The sequence below is a fragment of the Ambystoma mexicanum genome, chromosome 4q, assembly GCF_040938575.1.
Source record: "Ambystoma mexicanum isolate Mex_15411 chromosome 4q, UKY_AmexF1_1, whole genome shotgun sequence".
In the NCBI taxonomy this organism is placed as follows: Eukaryota; Metazoa; Chordata; class Amphibia; order Caudata; family Ambystomatidae; genus Ambystoma; species Ambystoma mexicanum.
The window spans coordinates 1,037,537,080-1,037,559,060 of record NC_090928.1 but is presented as its reverse complement, the minus strand read 5'-3'; the positions used below and the strand labels follow the sequence as shown (position 1 = coordinate 1,037,559,060).

General features: G+C 48.5%; 1 protein-coding gene across 2 annotated transcripts in view; it reads left to right on the top strand.

Moving 5' to 3' along the window:
• The window catches only part of EPRS1 (glutamyl-prolyl-tRNA synthetase 1), a 1,308,133-nt gene that overhangs the window by 555,066 nt on the left and 731,086 nt on the right, over window positions 1-21,981 (top strand). For both annotated transcript variants that reach the window (XM_069608586.1, XM_069608585.1), the window contains one exon: window positions 19,542-19,659. In XM_069608586.1, the coding sequence (XP_069464687.1) occupies window positions 19,542-19,659 (118 nt within the window). The remainder of the gene's footprint in view (window positions 1-19,541; window positions 19,660-21,981) is intronic.

Sequence of the window (21,981 nt, the reverse complement as noted above, 5' to 3'; positions counted from 1 at the left end):
CAAACACAGAAAGTCGAAATCCGCTGGGCTTTCGACCGACGATTCAAGGGGCGACTCTCCACGTCAGCGTAAGTCCATGGGTTCTCGGTCCTGGAGTGGTTCCCGCCATTCCTCTGCCTCTTCTAGGCACTCTCGGAAGCGCCGGCACCGGTCTCCTTCCTCGTCCGAGGACTCCGCCAGACGGCGGCTAGCTTGCCCCAACAAGCATTCATCTCCAGCGGAATGGGACGCATTTCGTAAGGAGATGATGAGATTTTTGAATCGCAGGGCTCCGTTCCCTCCGCGCCTTCGAGAGAAGCCGGCAAGGAACGCGCTAGGGCAACCGCTCGCACGCCTTCGGGCTCGGGTGGTCGGCACGATTGGGAGCCGTCGAGGTCCCGATTGGACAAAGTAGATCGCTCTAGCCATGCCCGTTCCAGGTCCCGGTCCTCGACGCCCTTGGGACCGTCGGAGCCTGTGAAGCCTTCTAAGAAGGCATCGGCGCCATGTCCGTCGAGGGGCTCTCTCGAGGCTCCGCCTCTGAGGAAGTCATTGGCGCCGAGGACGTCGAAGGACACGCTCGGGGCTCCGGCCTCAAAGCTGTTGTCGTAGCCGTCGGCGCCTCACTCGGCGTCGACACCGATTCCGTCAACGCCCTCAACACCTTTTGAGGAGGCTTTATCGGAGGTGCCCTGGAGACGGGTGGAAACCCTGAGGAAGGCACTGAGTAAGTCAGTGAGGCCTGTGTTTGAGCCTTTTTCTGTACCCTCATCCAGGGATTTATTCCAGCCTTTAGATTATATCTCGGAGGTGGACGAAGGGTCAGATGTGGAGGGGTTTGTTCCTCCCGAAGTTCCTGATGACCTGTTATCAGGTGATGGCCAGCTGGAAGACCTGCGTCAATCTTTACATGACGCCAGTGGTCTGGACACCTCTCCGGAGGTTGAGTTTGGCAGGCCTGCGCCTGGTACACACGCGGAGTCGTCGTACAGGCGCCTCATGTCAAGGGTGACAGAGTACTTGGGGTGGTCTGCTCCACCTGTGGATTTTCTGCAGGATGACCTGACAGATATTTTGGATCAAGGTCCACCCACTGACCCGGTGCTGCCATTTCCTATGGCTTTACAAAGAAGGGTGGCAGTGAATGTCGTTGCTGAAAAAATACCGTCCAGCCAGTTGCGACCCCGGCTATTTGTCTTTGCACCCCACTCCGGAGAGTTTGGTGGTGCAGACGGGTATGGCCCCAGCGAAGCAGGCGGCGTACCCTACCATCCCTCCTGATAGGGACAACGATCACTTTGACGGTTGGGCGAAGAAAGTATTTCTTCAGGGGGTATGGCTTTAAAAGCAGCCATCTCTGTGTGTGCCTTTAGCCCGTTTCACTCACACCCTGTGGAATTGTTTCATTGGCGGCTGAACATATTCCCGAAGGGGAGGAACAGGATGGCTTTTTTGCCCTTGTACAGGATGGCAAGGATGCCATGCGTGAATCCGTTCAATCGGGTCTGAACCTGGCAGACTGTGTCAGCCGGTCCATGGCGGCGAGCACCGTGATGCGCAGATTTGCATGGTTGGGGTAGTCAGGGTTTGTTCATGATGTACAAGCCCGGCTTCTCAACATGCCTTTTGATGGTGAACATCTTTTTGGCAGCAAGGCTGATGAGAGCCTTAAGAGGTTGCAGACCTCCAAAGCTGCAGCAAAATCGTTGAGCGCTGCAGTTCGCCAACCTCACCCTTTTTGTCCTAGCGGACAGCAATGGAGGTGGGGGGGGGGGGGGTTCCTTTCGATACTATACCTTTGGTACATCGAGGGGAGCTGCAAATCAAAGGGGCCAACGTATGAGTACCAGAGGTGGAAAACTGGGTACTCGAGGTGCCAAGGCCGCTCGGGCAGTTGCCTCTTTGCCCTCAGGCACTACCACAGCTGCTTCAGCTCAGTCATGGTTGGGAGAAGGCTGGTGCAGCATCTTGTACAATGGCGTGCCATTACTTCAGATGTTTGGGTTCTGGAGATCATAGCCCACAACTACTGTCTTCCTTTCCGGCAGAGGCCTCACGACAATCCACCAGCGAATCTCTTAGAGTCCGGATCCGCTCCTTGGGCAGGAAATCAAATCCCTGCTGGATAAAGGCGCCATAGAACTGGTGCCTTTAGCGGAGAGGAACAAGCGATGGTATTCCCCATATTTTTTGATCCCGTAAAAAGACAGCGGATTGAGACCCATCATGGACTTGCGTGGTTTGAACAAGCTCCTCAGGAAGGACAAGTTCAAGATGGTTACTCTCTCTCAAGTCCTCCAGGCCCTTCAACTTCAGGACTGGTTGGTATCTCTCGACCTCAAGGACTCTTACTTTCATGTGCCGATTCATCCCAAGCACAAGAAGTACCTGAGGTTCGCGGTTGGCGACTCGCACTTTCAGTTTCGGGTCCTGCCATTCGGATTGACTTCTGCCCGAGGGTCTTCACCAAGCTCATGGTGGTGGTGGCAGCGTATCTCAGGAAAGGGGGGATTCACGTCTACCCCTACCTGGACGATTGGTTGATCAGGGCACGCTCTCCCGAGCAAGTCCTGGATCATCAGTCAGTCACCTAACACTCCCTTCACAAGCTGGGCTTCTCCTTCAACTTAAAGAAGTCCCACTTGACACCTACCCAGCGGCTCCAGTACATCGGAGCAGTGCTCGACACATCCCTGGGGCTGTTTGCCTTCCCAAGTGAGGGCTTCTCACATTCTGCAGATGGTGAACAGGTTTCAACATGCCCAGAGTCTCCCGGCGTTGGAGTTCTTGAGGTTGCTCGGCCTCATGGCATTCTGCATTCTCCTGGTGCCAGGGGCCAGGCTGCGGATGAGATCTCTGCAGTGGGCTCTCAAGATGCAGTGGTCACAGTCCTCCGGCAGGATGTCTGATCCCGTTCAGGTGCTGCCCTCGGTCACCCAGGATCTTCTGCGGTGGGCCATCAAAGGCAATCTGATGAAGGGGGCTCCATTTTGGCTACCCTGGCCGGAGGTGACGCTCGTGACAGACGCATCACTTACGGGATGTGGAGCTCAAGCCAACGAGTTGACAGTCAACGGTTGTTGGTCTCCGTCGGAGTCCAGACTCCTTATCAATCTGTTGGAGCTGAGGGCCATCAGGCTAGCCCTGAAGGCTTTTCTGCCGTCTGTGCAGGGGAAGAATGTCCTGATTCTGACGGACAATACAGTGGCCATGCACTACCTCAACAAAAAGGGGGGGAGGGCAGGGTCTCTCCCTCTGTGCAGAGAGGCGGTGCAGCTCTGGTTCTGGGCCATCCAGCAGGAAATTTCGATCTGGGCAGTTCATCTGGCCAGAGACGAAAAAAGGCGGCGGACGCTCTGAGCAGGCAGAGCACGGTCTCTCACGAGTGGGAGCTGGCTCAGGAGATTCTCCTGGAGATCTTCGCCCTTTGGGGGACCCCACAAGTGGATCTCTACGCCACCAGTGTCAACCGGAAGTGCGAAAGATTCTGCTCGCAGGAATTTCCTCCAGGAGGAGCCTTAGGGGATGCGTTCGTAGTGGAGTGGTCCTTCCCGCTACTGTACGTGTTTCCTCCAGTCCCCGTCATTCCGCGAGTGCTGCAGAGGTTACGGAGTTTCGCTTCCCGAATAATCCTCATTGCTCCGGCATGGGCCAGGAGAACGTGGTACCCGGACCTTCTCAACATGTCCATCTGTCCTCCACGCCATCTTCCCTACCTAGACGATCTGCTCTCGCGGGAGGGGGGTCAGGTTCTCCATCCAGAGGGTCAGATCCCTCAACCTTCACGCTTGGCTTCTGAGAGGTTGAGGTATAAGGATTGGGACTTCCCGGAAGACGTGATGGAGGTGTTGCTTTCGGCCAGAAGGTCTGCAACAAAGTCCCTGTACCGTTGCTGTCGGAGAAAGTTCTGCGACTGGTGCAGGGTGAAGAATGTGGATCCTTTTTCTTGTGCCATTCTTGTTTTTTGCTTTCGTTAGCCCACAAGGGCCTGCAAGTGGGTACCATTAAAGGTTACCTGGCGGCGCTGTCCATATTTAAGCGCTCGTCTGAGGAGTGTTCTTATTTTAAGATTCCTTTGATTCCTCAGTTTCTGAAAGGGCTCACTAATGTGTTCCCACGGTCACCTTTCCAGGTGCCCGGTTGCGATTTGAATCTGGTTCCAAAATTCCTAATGGGAGCTCCATTTGAGCTTTTACATCTTGTCCTTTGAGACTGTTGACCTTTAAAACTGTAATTTTAGTTGCGGTTACTTCCGCTCGCAGAGTGAGTGAGTTGCAGGCTCTATCCGCTAAGCCACCTTTCACGGTGTTCCATAAGGACAGGGTTGTCCTTAGGGTTCGTCCTCCTTTTCTTTTCTGAAAGTAGTGTCGGAATTTTATTTAAGCCAGAAGGTCATTGTTCCGGCGTTCTATCCTCCTCCGCATACTGGTAAGGAAGAGGAGAGGCTCCATAGGTAAGATCCTAGGAGAGCTTTAAGTTTCTACATCTCACGCATGTCCCGGGTTAGAGTGGACGATCAGCTCTTTGTAGGATACGCTGGAGGGCGGTTGGGACAAGCTGTTACTAAGCAGACTTTGTCTAGATGGATTATCTTGACAATTTCTGAATGTTACTGCTTGGCGGGTAAGGACCCTCTGGTAGGCTTACGGGCCCATTCTACTAGGGGTGTGGCTGCCTCTACTGCTCTGCAGAGGGGTGTTCCCATTCATAACATTTGTGACGCAGCCACATGTGCCTCTGTCCATACTTTTGTAAAATACTACTCCCTCGATTCTATCCATGGGCAAGATTTGGCCTTTGGCAAGGCGGTCCTCTATTCTGCAATTTAATTGGGCATTCTAAAATTCTAAATTCTTTTCCCACCTCCATACGTTGGTACTGCTTTGGGAGTCTGACATAGATGTGAAATACGTCGGAGGAACCAATCCTCTCGAATAACAAGTTACTTTCTTACCTGGGAACGTTCTTTCGATGGGATATTCCCACAACTGAGGCATATGGGCGTTGTGCGTCCTACTTATAACATCCGGTGACGTCGGCTCGATGGAGGCCCTCAATGGACAGCGTATCGACGTCATCGACGCAGGACGCAGACGCCGAAAAATTTCTGAAGCAGCACAGCTGTGGTGATTGCCTGTCATAGATGTGGAATAGGTCGTCGGAACATCTCATCGAAAGAACGTTACCAGGTAAGAAAGTAACTTGTTCTTCTCATCGTGGGCTCCCAAACCAAAGTCTGCGCCCTACACTCAGATTATTCATCAATTAACATTGACGGCATGCTAATTCCAGTACTCAAACACGTAAAAAAACCTCCAAGAGTATACCTAGACGTGAATCTAACTAGGACAAAACATAAAAGTGCACTATCGTCATCCACATCATATAATTTCAAATTAATTGCCCTAAGCCGTCAGTTCTTCACGCCCACCAATTGCATTACTTTGGCCAGGGCCCTGACCTTATCAAAGTTGGTCTGTTGCAACATTCTCTTACTAGCGACGTCCAACACCAACCTAGGTAAACTACAATTAATGCAAAATAAAGCATTACGTGCAGCTCTAGGGGAAAAAAAGTCTGACCATATTTTCAACATCAGGAGGGAGACCCACTGGCTACCCATTAAGGCCAGAATCATCTTTAAAGCACTGTGCGCCACCCACAAATGCCCCGTCAAAGTTCAAATCTACATGAATAATTCATAAGCAAAAAAGAATCCAACAGAACTCTCAGATCCAATAATAACTCGTTCCTCGTGGTCCCGTGTTACACAAATATTAGAGGGGATGGCAGCCTCCAGGTTATGGCCCCTAAACACTGGAACTCCCTCCCATTAAACATAAAAAAATGACGATTCCTTCCATTGTTTAAAAAAACAACTAAAAACCTGGTCATTCAACCAATTTTAGCCAACTGACACAACGACCAACATTAGTTTTCCTCTTCAGGTCTAGACCAATGCCTACCTAACGGTGATTCTTCCAGAACATGTAAATAATTATGACTTCTGTAATGTTTTTTACCTATGTATGCTGAAAAAAATGTCAATGTTCTTTGTACCACTGTCCCTTCATATGTATGTATTTGAATAATCTAGAGCAATACCAAGATGTCTGTAACTAGGCTGTGATACCTTAGGGTTTGGGCGTTAAATGGAATAAATAAAATAATGTCCAGGGTGGGCTGGTGGCAGCAGATATTTTTGCTCGCTTTTTGACTTTGTGTATGCACTTTTACATTTTTTCACAACATGCATAAATAGCACCATATGCATCAAAATGGCCATGGCACGACATTCTCGCCTGTACTTCCTGCCCTCTCAGGTCTGGAATTGACAAATATGGAAAGAGCTTTCCCAGGGAAAGCGTCTGATTTCCCGGGGAAAGTGGTGGTCTGTTTGTGTCTAGATGTGGGGCTTTCACTGGTCCCAGTCCACATCAGTGTCCCGTAGTGTCTGTTAATGGGCACATTGTGTGGCCAATGGCTGTCCATGATTGGACAGTCTTGCCAGTTTTAATGTTGTAGATCCTTATCGTTGGTGGACCAGTTGACCACTCCATTCCCAATTCTGGCTGAAAGGAGGACTCCTTCTGCAATTCAGCAAATCATAGTTGAAGCCAAAACCACCACAAAGAAGTGCAGCCTGCTGATGACCAGAGGACGACCGTTGCAGCTGACCAGCATTGCCTCCAGTCAAGTCCCAGTGAAGCCCTGCTCCTCTGTCCTGATCTCAAGAAAACCTTCATCGGTACTTCAACCCCTGGACTGGTGGGAGTCTGAACCCCTGCTCAAGGATCTGTGCATGGACAGCCTTCAGAAGTGTCCCTGGACTGCCTGTTTGACTAACCAGCTCTCACCTGGGCTACCTCCCTGCAACTGCCGCAGTTCTAAGTGCATCATTGGAACTAGAAATATCTTCAAGTTGTGCGACTGGATGTCTTTTCCTGTATTTTCACCCTTCTAGTCTGAACAGAAGCTGGGCGGGGTCTGAGCCTATGTTCGCCAACCAAAGATAGTCTGTCGCTGCCTGACCGGGGCTACTCCACTTGCAATCATTATTCTCTGTTCCCTGGAGGTCTCCGGAGATTGCCTGCTCCACAAAAGTCTTCCTTTCATGACAAGGGTGATCAACTGGCCACACTCTGGAACCGAAATGCAGATAAGGGAACCGACCAAATCCTGTGTCCGAAAACTTCCTCTGGGCCTCTCTCGACCGGACAGAGAAGGTATGGCTTTCAGAAACCCCTGAAATGAAAAATCTGAGTCAGAGGTAAGTTAACATACCAGTGGGTTACATAGGTATAAATCCTGGCCCTAGACCTCCCTTGCCTGACTCAGATGAGTGGTGCTCTAGTCCAGGACCACCCAAGCATTATTTCCTGAACTTTTGGAACTCTGAATCGCAATCACTAATATGTCCAAACAAATCGTGAATCTACCGGAAAAGTCGATATTTTGGAACAGATGCCTGTTCCATCTCTGGGCTAGACTTAAGTGTTAAGGATTTAATCTTGGGATGCTCTTGGGTGTTTCTACTGTGTTTTCTGAATCCAATTACTCATCTGTATTGCACTGGTTTTAAATCAATTACTTTTCTATCTTCTAATTACCTTTACCAGATAAGAGGAGAGTGTGAAAGATAGGAGGATAGACTAAAAGCATATGGTCTCTGCGACAATCCTACTAAGTCAAGACCGTGTGCATCCCCAAATGTTTTTTGTTGTATGTCTTGTTTGAGAGTGGCCTGAGGCCTGAGGGGAGTGGTGCCATATAAGAAATATAGATAGAAGAGAAAGAGAGAAAGGAATGAGAGAGAGATGGGTTTTAGAGGGTGAGAGAGGGGGGAGAGAGAGAGGGGTGAGAGAGAGAGAGGGGAATAGGGGGAGAGAGAGGGAGGTGGGAGAGGAACAGAGGGGGGGGTAGAGGAGGGATATGGGGTGTGAGGGAGAGAGAAACATAGAAAGAGAAACCCAGGAAGAGGGCTGGAACTGTCTAGTCACATTTCACATATTTGGTGTCAGTCTGCTTCTAAGGGGGAGCTGTGAAACCAATAGTAGTCCCTTATTGGACAATGAATGGTGCAGATCCTTACCATTGGCGGTTTTGGACTTGCTTCCATCTCTCTCTCTCTCTTTCTCTCTCTCTCTCTCTCTCTCTCTCTCTCTTTCTCTTTCTTTCTTTCTCTTTCTCTCTTTCTTTCTCTTTATCTCTTTATTTCTCTTTCTCTTTCTCTCTTTCTCTCTCCCCCCCCCCCCAGTTATGATGGTTTATTTGTATAACACCTATACACGTGTTGAAGCCCTTATCTCCCAAGACCCTGAGCATTACGTAAGCCAAGACGCCTTCGAGGATCCAGCCCTCCAGAATCTTCAAAATTGTCCCTGGGCTGCCCGGTGTACTGAAACACTATCATGGGCTACTTGGTAGTTGCCAGCTTGTGCCACAAATAGCCTTCACCCGGAATTGCAGCTTTCCACCGTACAGGGAACCAGACCTGGATGAGCTGCTATGAACGCTACTGGATGGACACCTGTCTTCCCCTGGGTGCGCAGTCGCTTGAACTCGCCTTCCTCCAACCTGTGTGAAGTATCTTAAAGGGGCCTGCATCAGTGGAATTTGCATTTCTTCTCCGAAAAAAAGTTGCTTCATGCATTTCCATTCACCCAGAAGAATCCTTGAACCTGCAACTCCTGGGCACATTTGACGAACAAACGGCGGAAGCCCGATCCCGCAGCAACCCTCAGATGATCAACAAAGTCATTTGTATAAATCAGAGACAGGAGGGTAAGTGAGCATCAGTGTGCCAATCCCTTCACTCCCCCCATCCTAAATAGGAAAACATTGAGAACAAGTCCCTTTGTCACCTGACTCCATTTCACTAACCTTTGTTCGTCAAACCTGGGTTGGGGATCCTTCCCCTGGGTAAGCCTTGGGTCTGTAAGAAAGGAGAACCCTTACTTACCTCTGACTGATACAATTGTTGTACAATTTGGAAATATTGTGAAACTATCACCAACAAAAACCTATTGAATTATACCTACAGAGACATCACACTGGTGAGAAACATGGTGCGGCTCTCGTGACTTTTTGGGTGCAAGGCCCTATTCATTTTAGGGTCTGGATGCTTTAAGTTCGACTATTGTCTTGCGATCTGGTTCCAATCATTTACTGCATCTAAAATGCTAATCTGCTATGCTGATTAAATTATCTGATGTATATTTGAACCTATGATGCTTGTATACATTTGTATCAAAGTGTTGTGTGATAATGCTACCTTTTTTAGATTCATTTTCCAGTGTGTTCAGTGTTTGATGAGACTTTCATTTTTATGATAAATATTCCCGAGGTGTGTCAACCCCATAACCTTTTGCTTAGTCTTGTATTTTACCTTCTTCCTAGTTGAGTGGGAATGTTTTTCCCCTCTGACTTAGTCCTTTACTATTTGCGCGTGACCTTTTTATGTCTCTCTATAGTGTATGATTGGAGATATAGTTTTCTATAATAACGTTGGACTGACTAATGTAATATGGCAGCACACATTATTTTAAATGCAGGCTTCCTTTTAATGATATTATTTATTGGGTGAACTACTGTTCCCAAGAAGTAAAGTGTGATTCCCCTCCATTGATTTAAGTGAACCAGCAAACCCCACCTTATGTGGAGTTCTTGGGGGGGGGGTGGGAGATACAGTGTACCCACTTTCTTCCTTACCTATTAACATTTTTATTATAATTGAAAGTTTACTTCAGTGGCTGATGGCAGTGGATTTGACTTAGTGACATTTTAGTCTAATTACTTGCAGGCTGTCAAATCTGCCTCTGGTATGATATGATATGGCATTTGTAACGCGCCTATACACAAGTGTTTCAAGGCACGACGAGGCAGGGAGGGGGGACCAAGGGGAAGACAGACAACGATCCTACTAGGCCAGGTGTCATTCAGACCGCGCAAGTGCAGGGGTAGGGGGAAGGGGAAAAAGTGCAAGGGGAAGGGGAGGGGGGAAGTGCAATACAAAGTAAGTAGAATAAAAAAATAAATAAATAGGGCCAGCTGGTGGCAAGTGCAAGGTAAGTGCAGACAAGTGCTGGGATGGGGGGGCTGTAGGGACACAGAGACAGTCCCACAGTGCAGGGGTTGCCAGGGAGGCAGTGCAAGTGGAGAGTGGCTGAGCCCAGGACCGAGGTCGGTGAGGGTGGCCCAGTTGCAGATTCAGTGCAGTTTCAGTGAAGAATTTAGCAGGGGAGAGGTAGAGAGAAAGCAGAAGCAAAGAGGAAGGTTTTGAGGTGCTTCCGGAACCGGAGATGGTTCTCCTCAAGTTTCAGGGAGGCAGGAAGGCTGTTCCAGAGGGAGGCCCCTGCCGCGGAGAGAGATCTACCCCCAGCTCGTTGCTTCGAGAAGCGGCGGACCCTGAGGGAGTTGGAGACGGATGAGCGAAGGGCTCGGGAAGGAAGATATTTAGGAAGAGAGAGTTGGAGGTATTTAGGCCCCAGGCCCCAGAAGGCCTTGTGGACAATGCAGAGGGTTTTGAACTTAATCCTCGCAGCCACTGGGAGCCAATGTAGAGATTTCAGTCCTGGAGAGATACGGTCCCTGGGCTTGGGGCCAAGGACAAGTCTTGCAGTTCTGTTCTGGATGAGTTGCAGAGGGCGGAGAGTGGAGGCAGGCAGATTTAGATGGAGGCTGTTACAGAAGTCCAGCTTCGAGAGAACCAGGGCTCGGGAGACAGTGAGCTTCTGGGGGAAGGAGAGGAAGGGAAGAATACCTCTGAGGAGGTGCAGCTGGTAGTGTGACTTCTTAGAGACGTCAGATATATGAGGAGAGAAGGAGAGTGTGGAGTCGAAGATGACCCCGAGGTTTTTTGCCTTGCAGGTAGGAGCAGGAAGAGGGCCAAGAGAGGCTGGCCAGAGAGCTGCAGGGAAGGTGGGAGTGGGTGTGCCGATGAGTAGAATCTGAGTCTTACTGGCATTAAGGCAGAGGTCATTGGCGGCACACCATTCCTGGATAGCAGACAGACAGTCGGAGATGAGGGAAGGAGAGTAGGAGGCCGAGGGTAGCCTGAAAATGAGCTGGGTATCGTCCGCATAGCACTGAAAGTTGGGGCAGAGGCCGGCGATGCGGTGGGCAAGGAGTGCCAGATACTGGTTAAACAGCCAGGGAGAGAGATTAGATCCCTGGGGAACACCACAGGTGGAGAAAAAGATGTCAGAGAGGAAGGACCCAAGTTTGACATGGGAGGGTCGATTGGAAAGGAAAGAGGTCAGCCACGCCAGAGCCTGACCAGTGATACCCAGGTTATCACGGAGACGGTTGAGCAGGATGGCATGGTTGACAGTGTCAAAGGCAGAAGAGAGATCGAGCAGAATGAGAATACACGGAGTGTTGGAGTCGGGGTTCAAGAGCAGGTCCTCACGGATGTTCAGGAGAGCAGTTTCCGTGATTCTGGCCGCTCTGAAGCCAGATTGATGGTCATGAAGACTACCAACAGATTCAGCATGGAGGATAAGGTGGGAAATGGCCAGTTTCTCCAGGAGCTTGCCCAGGAAGGGAGTGATGGAGATTGGGCGATAGTTAGTCGGGCAGGAGGGGTCGGAAGAGGGTTTCTTGAGAAGAGGGTGCACAAGGGAGTGCTTGAGGGGGGATGGGAAAACTCCAGAGGCGAAGGAGTGGTTGCAAAAGTCAGCCAGGGCAGGAGCCAGGGAATCAATGTGGTCCTTGATAGTTTTGGAGGAACAGGGATGAACCTGTTTTGACGAGACTTTCATAGATCGGACTTGTCTGGAAACCTCGTCAGCAGAAAAAAGGGGAAAGGCAGAGAAGGAGGGAGGCGGGGTGGCTGTAGTAGGGCAAGAGGAAGAGCCGGGAAGAGAGGAGGGAGGTGATGGGAGGAGAGTGAGGACAGGATGTCCTGAGTTTTACAGATGAAGTGAGAGGCCAGTGCAGTGCAGAGGGCCTGGGAGGGGACAGGAGAGGTAGAGCCTGCAGCAGGGTTGGCAAGCTCCTTGCAGATTTTAAAGAGTTCAGCCGAGTTGTTAGATGCCGCAGAGATGCGGGCTTGGATAAGGGCTCTCTTCTTGGTGAGAACGGAGAGACGGTATTGCCTTTGGAGCAGGCGGCAGGCCAGTTTGTCAGAGGATGAACATGAAGCACGCCATTTCCTCTCTGCCACCCTGCACTTGTGTTTTAGGGTGACGAGATCCGAGTCATACCAGGAGTTACATTTGGCTTTGGGCTTCAGGCGGATTCTCATGACAGGGGCAAGGATATCAAGAGTATCAGATATAGCAGAGTGGAGCATGGAGAGGGCTGTGTCAGGGTGGGAGTCAGCCGAAGGGGGGGGGCGAGAAGGTGGCAGCGAAAGCCTCAACTGACACGCGCGTCATGGGTCGGATGACCGAGAAGGTGGGTGGCAGTGATGAGGGTGGCTTTGCCTGTGGGGTAGGGAGGGTGAGGTGGGAGGATAGGAGAAAGTGATCACTCCAGGAGAGAGGAGTAGAGAGAGGGACGGAGAGGGGAAGGTCAGAAGAGATCAGAGCATCAAGAGTGTGCCCTGCAGAATGAGTAGGCCCAGACGGGAGAATAGAGAGTGAGAGAGAGTCGCAGAGGTCACGAAAGAGTCCAGTCGGGGGACAGGAGGCATCCAGGTGGATGCTGAAGTCACCAAGAAGGAGGAGTTGAGTGGTAGAGGACAGGAGTGAGGAGTAGAGGTCAGCCCACTCAGAGGAAGAAGGAAATTTGACCAGGTGGCCGATAGATAGTAGCCACGGTAAGGGAATGGCTAGGAGAGAGAGAGAGAGTCGGCAGACAAGACATTCAAAAGAGGAGTAGTTCTGCGTAGGAGTGACAGTGGCAGGAATCCACTCAGGGAAGATAAGGGCAACACCCCCCCCCCTGCAGGGTTGGGCCTGGGCACGGAGAGGATCTTGTAACCGTCAGGTAGGAGTGTGTCAAAGCTGGTGACAGAGCTGGCCGTGAACCATGTCTCAGTGAGACCGAGGACGTCAAGGTTCAGTTCCTCAAGAAGGTGACAGATGTCAGAGGAATGCTATTGTAACACCTTCCTTCTCCCCCCCCCCCCACCCAATCGAGAGTAGTAAAAGTATTTTGTTACGCTGAAAGGACAACTCTCAAAATCTAACTGGCCATGTGAAATTACAAAAGACGTTTTACAATTCCACTTACCCTTCCTCCAAACCCAATTTGCCTTTAAAACCCATTGCAAACATTCATACATTATTTTCTGGAAGTATTCCTATTCCCACAACACTGGGACGAGGAAGAGGAACAGAGCCGAGCAATGCAGGCCACAGGAATCCACAAACACAGGCAGCGCACAGAAGGACCACCATTCTGCTAGAATGGTGGTGTCATTTGTTGCTATTTCTCATTTGCTTGTTGTTTCCGAGGTCTTCCCCCTGTCACTCTAGGCGGTAATGACCTCAGTGAAAGTTTGGTCTTCCACAGGAATCCTTACCCTGCCAAGGATCCAGAGTGTCTGAGAAGGCAGGAAGCGACGGAGGATTCCTAAAGTCTGCAGCCCTTTGTCTTTCACCTTGCCGGAAAGGAACCAAGTGCCATTGGGGGGCTGGCTGTCCTGATTGGACAGCCAGACCGCCCCTTTGTTAACTGCAGAGAGAGTTTTCAGAAGGTGTGCTGTAGCTCCTAATAAATACTGGGAACCTGGAAGCTGCTGACAATTTGACCACTGGAGCTGAAGCCGAAGAGGAAGGTAAAGAAAAGACATTTGTAGTGATTTCCAGCGACCAGAGAACCCTTGTTGTAAACAGAGCCTGATGCAACGCTTCCTTCCAATCGACCTGGGGGCTCCTGAAGGCAACGACTCCTACCCAGAGGCTGGTGAGATCCACTAGTCTCAAGAGGACCTGCATTTTGAGCCATCCCACAACATGCTGTGACCTTGCTGGGCTGCAAACCGCCAATTCCCTGGGACCTCGAGCCTGAGTGCAGTGCATGGCCTTCTGAAGTCTGAACCTCACTGAAACTGGTGGACTCCTGCTGGATCTCCAGGGACACAATTCGAATCCTTGAAATCCCCTCACCAGAGTGTAGGACCAGATTTGCGAAGAGAATCAGAATGGCAATATTCATTCTTCATCTGGCTGCTGTAAAAAGACACCAAATCCACAGAGCTGCGAGAATCCATGAAGAAACCTATGCTGGAAGCCTCCTCTGACGTCTGCAGCTGCAAGTTCCCAAGCAGAGTCCAGTTCTTTCGTCTCCAGACCAAGAATCTAGGGACTGGGTCCTGTGCTGCTGCATCATCCTGAAGGCATCCACCCAGAAGCTCTCCTTTTCTCCTAACGTACTGCGTGGGCTTGGGTAATACTTTATTCTGGCGTGCAACCTGTGAGGCTAAGTAGATGATTTGTGTGGTTGGGAGTTTGCCCATGCAACTTGCCCAGGCCTAATGCTGGAACGCATATAGGGAACCTTATTTGAAGTCCCTGAACACTTAACTAACTCTGAAGCTAATACTTACTTGGTAAAGAAGATAGCCTCTGGACTTGACATTCCTGCAACCGAACCCTATCCTGACTTTCCTACAGCTGCACCTAGACCACTAGGCCTAGACCTTCTGCCTCTGAGAAAACTGATGCTATAGACTAGGGAAAGACTTTGATCATAAGGATTGTGTCTGGAAATTGTAACAAGTATAAAAGTACTTATTTATCAGTGTTGTAACTAACAATTGCTAGTTCAAGCCACTACTAGTTAAACAGTGGAACTGTCATTACTGTCATTTTCCTGTAACAATTGTGGGTGCAAGCCACTACCATTTAAGCAGTCGCATGTAAAAGTATAAAACTAACTCTGAATGGTGTTTCCCCCCGCCTCCCTTCTGAAAAGTAATAAGTATTGGTACTGTTTTATTATTCTTAACTGAATGAGTGTAAAAGCTTACCAATAGGGTTTACCTACCTTGAAATGTATTGTCCTTCTTAAAGCATACCATAGGGTGTTACTTTCCATGATCTGTTTTATTTTTATTGTATTTGGTTAAAATGTAACCTTTTACAAATACACAAAATCATGACAATCTATAGAAACAGTTATTCCACAAATAATTTAAAAAAAAATAAAGAGCATAAAAAAGAATATAGAGTTAAGTAACAGTGTTCCAAATGCAATGTCAAAATGGATACGGAATATTAAAAAGCAAAAAGTATTAGGGCCGAAGCTTTAGGGACAATTTGGAGTTACCAACCAAAAATAGCAGATTAAGTGATGTATTGGGGGCACTCGGAGCAGTAGATAAACTTCTCTAAATGCCAACCGATCTGCCAGAGGCTGCTCTATACTGAGTTTGTGAGAGCTAACTTCTTTTAGAATATTATATTGAATTTGTCCAACACCTGCACAACTGCGATTGAAAGTGCATGAGATTGACCTGAGATTAACCTATGCCAAAACATGTCCGGCATATAGCTTGCTGATTCTACTCCATATCTAGCAAAGAGCAGAGACCTTACATTCCAAGTTCCCTCGCAGTGCATTAGAAGGTGCTTAGCTTGTTCATTCGTTCCTCTTTTTCATAGCACTTCCCCAGTCTGGGCAATATTTAGCTGTAATCTGAGGACTTTTTTCCTGATTTTCCAGTCCGGGAATTTCACTAAGTATTTTGATAAGTGTCCCACTTTTTTTGTCTGCAGACAGGAAGGTGTTTGTATCAAACTTTAAACATAGACTCTCTATTGTGAGAATCCAGTCCATTGTGTCCTGGGACCTTTTTTTCTTTCACTGGGTTCTCTATTAATATTTGAAGGTCTGTATCTGCTTTTGTTAATCCTTCCACAACCCAGACCCCCAACTTTGACAGCATTGGATCTATTCTCCATATGTGATCTAATATCTGCATAGTGTCCCATCCTGAGCCGTCATAATCAGACGATATAGAGAGGCTAACTTCCAACCTGCTCGGACCTTTAGTGATCGCAGGCCCAGTTCGAATCTAAGACCGCATATTGGGAGTCTGGCTGGAAGGCTAAGAACTTTTTTCCACAAGAGACCCTCCCATCTCTGCCGATATGCATACCATAGCTGTGCTTTCGCCTCTAGCCCGTATAGAACTATTGGCATCACCTTCACCTGGTAATATTTAATTTGGGGCAGGATCGAAAATGTACAGTATTTCTCTCGAATCTTTTTTCTTCTGAGGGATGATTTGCATGATCTTGGTTTGAATATCATGTTCCACTTTGCAGTTGGCTGGGGACGTGTAGATTTTATACCCCAAATAGATCAGATCTTCTACTCTTGCTATGCGATGCCCTCCCATCTAGATTTTTTTTTTGTTGCCTGTGTCTGAAGACCATTATCCTTGATTTGGTAGGGTTTATATAGCAAGCCTGTTCTCTCTGGCATAGCATTCAAGTCTGTTCAGAAGGCTCTGGAGCCCCACCGATGTGCAGTCTAACAGAACCACATCAGCGTAAGCAAGCGAATGCACCCTAGAACCATTAATCATCAGGCTTGCCAATGCCGATGGTAACAGGAATTCCCCTATATCTGCCAGATATAAATTAAAGAAAAGGGGTGCTCCTAAGCAGCCCTGCTGGACTTCCTTCTCTATATTAATAGATTCAGACCGATTCCTTTCGTCATACAGGCAGACTCTAACTGAGGTATTCCTGTGAAGCTCAACCAGCATCCACCCCAACCCCTCTGGGATACCCCCACATACTTAGTTTTACCCAGAGGTGATTCCTGTCGACCTGGCCGAAAGCTTTAGAAAAATCCACCCTGGCCCCGAAAAGTGCCTGTCCTTCCTTTTTATCTGATGTTTTCACTCATTTTATTTAATTCTATTCCATTTAGGGCTGTTGACAAACCCTTTCTAAACCCTGTCTGGTATTTGGAGAGGATCTTCTTTCTTCACCCATATTGCCACTTCGCCCAATAGGACTCTCATAAAGATTTTACTTTCAATATCCAGGAGGGCAATCGGACGGTAATTCACTGGCACTGCCCGGTCGCCCCTCTTGAACAGTGGTATAATGATTGCCGAATTTCCTGGACTGTGGAAATGTTTGAATTGCCAAACAACCAGCAGAGTATTTTTGCCCAAAATGATAGATGGCTTCTCAAAACCTGGTAAATTGGCCCATTTGGGCCCGCTGCCTTGGAGTTTGACCCACTCAAAATTAGGTCCACTAAAGCATGTCCGTCAAAAGGAAGATTCGACTCGGACTTTATCACAGAAAAGTGTGTGGACCCTTTCGGCTTCGCAAAGACCGCAGACAAATGTTCCGTCCAGCCCCTTTCTAATGCCAAATTGCAAAGCATGCTACTTGCATCACCCTCCAACTGATTGACAACGGACCAGAATGCACCAGTCTGACCATCAGAAGACTGCAACCTCTGAGTGGCAGTTGAACTAACAGGTCCTTCAGGGGATCTTCAACTAGTGGGGTCATCCGCAGGTGGATCTCTTCGCCACCTGTGCCAACAGGAGGGGCCCTCAGTTTGCGTCCTGGTGGGTGCAGGGCAGAGGCTCTATGCGTGATGCAGATCCAGTGGGACAACATGAACGTGTAGGCCTTACCTCCCATTCCCCTGGTGCACAGGGTAATCTGCAGGATCAGGGAGGCGCGGGACTTCTGGATCATCCTGATGGCGCTGTGGTGGCCAGCAAGGCCATGATTTTTGGAACTACTTAGCCTTCGGATCAGGCCCTGGTGCACCTTCCGCTGGATCCAACACACCTACTCTCCTTGCAGGGAGGCACAGTCATCCACCTCACCCCCCCAGAAGTTAGTCCTTGCAGCGTGGTTCTTGAAGAGGTCACACTGAAGTATCTGTACCTGTCACAGGACTGGACATTATACAAGGGGCTGGGAGCGACTCTACCAGGAGCCAGTACAAAAGCAAGTGGACCAGGTTTTATCAAAGGAGGTGGATCCGTTGACTTGCACGTTGAACGACGTGTTATCCTTCTCGGCGCACCTCGCACACTCAGGGGTGCAAAGGGACACGGCCGCATGTATCTAGTGGCCATTGGAGCCTACAGGAATTCGGAAGAGGAGGTATTGTCATCCTCGAATCCGGTGGTTAAAAGGCACTTGGCGGGCCTGACCAGGCTGTATCCGCCTATCAAAAAACCACACGCGGTGTGGGACCTCAACGTGGTGGTCTTTGGCACCCTGGCGCATAAACCATTCAAGCCTATGACGTCCACGGACATCAGGCTAGTCACCATTAAGACGGCCCTCCTGGTGGACTTTACCTTGGCACGCCGTATCAGTGAGATCCAGGCGCTCGTGGCTTCAGAGCCTTATACTATATTTCATAGAGACAAGTTGGTGCTCAGAACACACCCCACTTTCTTACCTACGGTTGTTTCTCTTTTCACTTAAATGAGGAGATAGTGTTACCAACTTTCTTCGCGGACCTGAAGGATGACACTCCGATGGTATTGCACTGTCTGGATGTCAGGTGCGTGCTAAAATACTATCTGGACAGGATCAAGAGCTTTGGCAAATCAGACACCCTGTTTGTCACCTTCGGGGGGTCAAAACCTGGCTGTCAGGCCACCAAGGCTTCCATAGCAAGGTGGATGGTTACGGCCATCAAGGAGGTGCATGAGGGGCAGCAGAAGCCTCTCCCAGCAAATATGCATGCCCACACCATCAGAGCTAAAGCCATGGTTGTTGCTTTCCAAAGGCACGTCCCGTGGCAGGTTATCAGCAAGGGGGGCTACATGGGCTACTCCCTCAGCCTTCTGCAAGCAATACCCTTTGGATGCCGTCTCCAGGTCGGACGCGGCATTTGGTCAGGCAGTGGTAAGGAAATTGTTTTCTTAAGAGGGCCAGCTCTCCACACTGGGGCTACATTCAGTTGTAATCACCCATACAGTATGGAGGAAAGGGGACGGGACTTTGGAGTAATTATAAGTTACTCACTGTAGTAACTAACGTACTCCTAGTCCATAGTCCCCTTTCCTCCATACGTCCCACCATCCTCCCCCAACTGGTGTCATTAGGCAATGTTAATATTATCGACACGTCAAGGGGGACTGAGGAGTGAGACGGGTGGACAGAGTCAGGGGAAGCGCATGCTTCCTGGGCCGCGCCCCTGTGCGCATCTTTATTTGAAGGTGATAGATGATTTTTCTGGTGACCGGTTCTGTCTCGCATCCCTAGCAAGGGACGCCCATACAGCATGGAGGCAAGGGGACTATGGACTTGGGAGTAAGTTGGTCACTACGGTGAGTAACTTATGATTGTAACCTTGTGTAGATGTTTATTTTAACTAATATTTATTTCACTCCCACATCCCTTCTGAAGAAGTCTGCATTGACTGCTTGGCCATAGTTACCCTATGTGGATTGAGGACGTTTGGGAAGTTCTGCAATCTTGCTTAGATCAGAGTAGTGAACCTGGGGCTTTGCACATACCTGACCCACAAATGATGGACATATGTTACAGTAAACCTATAATTAGTGTAGAAGGCAATGGGTGCGTGTGTGTGCTCTTACATCTTTCGTTTGGTGCAACAAAGTGTTTCCTATGCCTTCAAATAAGCCAAACATATATTCCATTTTACAGCCCCCACAGCTGCAAAGAATCTCCCTGTCTCCTAATTTACATTCCTGATGGCCACACAAAAGAAATGCCCACATCTGGCTCCAAGGAAAAGACAAAGTCTGAAGCAGGAAAGAAAGAGGTAAATGATTGTTTTACATTTTGTGAACCTTTATTGTGCCATGTTCTCCTTGAGACACTCTTGCAAAAACACTTCAACACAAGCAGTATTGTAATGCATACTATCAAATGTTTAAATATGTAAGGCCTGATGGTTCTAAACGTTTTATCTAACATATTCTGCAAGCCCTGCAGATCTTGTACTGAGCTGGCCTAAATTGTAATTTAGAAAAGTTACAGCGAGCAGAGCGAAGGATTAGAGAGATAAACGGAGTAGACTCATGCAGTAGATCAGTTTACTGAGCTCCATGGTAAAGATCATTGCCTAGCTGTAGTGGCAGTTCCGAGTAGCTGTGATGAACTTGAGGGATTTCAAATTTCATGTCCCTATCAAAGTGGGCTCCAAGGTTGTGAGCCGTGTACAATGGGATGGGTAAGTTGCGGGTAAATTAAATGTGTGAAGGGGATAGGGGTTGTTTTTGAGGCTAGGAGAAGATGTCCTCCCTTTTGCATGAGTTACTCATTAGGCAACGTGAACCATCCAGTGGTGGATGTCAGTGAGACAGTTGCTTATGTATTCAGAGATGACAACGGTTGAGAAGGGGGCAGAGACAAAAAGTCTGGGTATTCTCAGCAATGAGGCACCTTGGGTGGATAGTCATTTGACCTGATGTGGTCTGCTGCAATTTTTGTTTTATTCTTTGGTTTAGAATGTCCTTTTGCCTCCCCGGGTGGTCAAATCTTTGTTTTGGTCCTCTCCCTTAGTCTTTATGACACCTAAAGCAGTAGGACTCCAAAGGTGCACCATATTGTCCCATCTCTCCCCCCCCCCCGCCCTCTTTATCATGTGGCTAGGCCTGTAGCAACTGTCCTACGTGAAAAATGGCTTTCTCCATTATTAAGAAAGATTTCTATTTTGGCAACTTTCACTCCATAGTTGTATAGACGCCCCCAAACCTTTTGCTTTTACTTTTTAACCTGACGTGACTTTTTACAGGGAAGTGAACATTTCAGCTTCACTTGCCTGGCCTTTTGTGAATTTTGTTATAGGGAAATTGATCAGTTCTTCAGGCTTATCAGTACTGGGAAACTGTTTACCTTTTGACCTTTACACTTTTGTAACTTTTTAATGTTTAATCATTTTACCATATAGTGCAATGGGGATACTTTTGTATCACCCTATCTTTTTAAACTTGGGATTTTTGGTTACTTTTAAATGTGCCTAACGACAGGCTGGTGGCAGCAATTATATTTTTACAATGTTTGGGTTATTTCTGGTGTGCACATTCACGTTTACCACGTATGGCCACTAAATGTGGCTAGTGCCCTGAAATGGCCACGCCACAAGATTTTTACTTGCTCTTTAGCCATATTGTTGTTTAGCCTTCATATGTCAGGAAATCCCATATAAGGTCATACACTTGCCCGGGAAAGCTGCATGGGTGTGGGACATGAGTGAAACCAATAGTTCTCGATTGAAAAACTACTGGCTGTTTGAATGGTGCAGATCCTTACTATTGGTGGCGGTGGACTTGCTTCCAGGCTGCAGCCATCTCTTCAGATCAACATTGGAGCCAAGAATCTCTCCTAGAAGAATAGCTGACTGAAGATCTGAATAAAGAGGACTTAGAAAGAGGCCCAGCATGCCTTCCTGTGCCAGTCCCGGCGAAGCCCTGTTTGACTACCTGATCTGCAAAGACCCTGAGTGTTGCTTTAGCCCTTGGAATAGTGGGACCCAAATAGTCTTGTTGTCTTCTCTAGGATCCTGCCCTTGTGAGCCTGTGGAAGTGTCTCTCAACTGCCCGGTGGACTAAGCAGCTCTCTCGTGGGCTACCTCTCCAAAAGCTTTGCTGTTCTGCTGTGGAGAATCCTGCAGATCCTCCACTAAAACCCTGCCTTATGTATCCTCCAAAGTGGACACGAGAGGGCAAACGCTTCCTGATCCCAATCCTGGGTGTGGTGTACTGCGGAAGGATCACGTGGGTGGAGACAAGGCCCAGGGCGGTGGGGAGATTTCGCAGAGTGAGTCAGTATTTCTCCTTGGAGAGGAATACTCTTACCACAGATTTAGAGAAGGAATTGGCTTATTGCCAACCTCCTTCTAAGGATGGAAAGGTACATTATAAAGAAGTGATTCAATATAGTGTTGAACCAATCTTTTACACCCCTAGGTCCCCATATCCTCAACAATGCCAAAAGTATACAAAAAGTAACAGTGAACATGTGACTTTTCCTGTCCCATCTGTCTCCTAAAAGGTTAAGCCCTATAACTCCTCTTTTGATAACATCAAGGGAGTAAAAATCATCCTTAAACCTTTTAAAGAAGTAAGAAACCTACATTTCT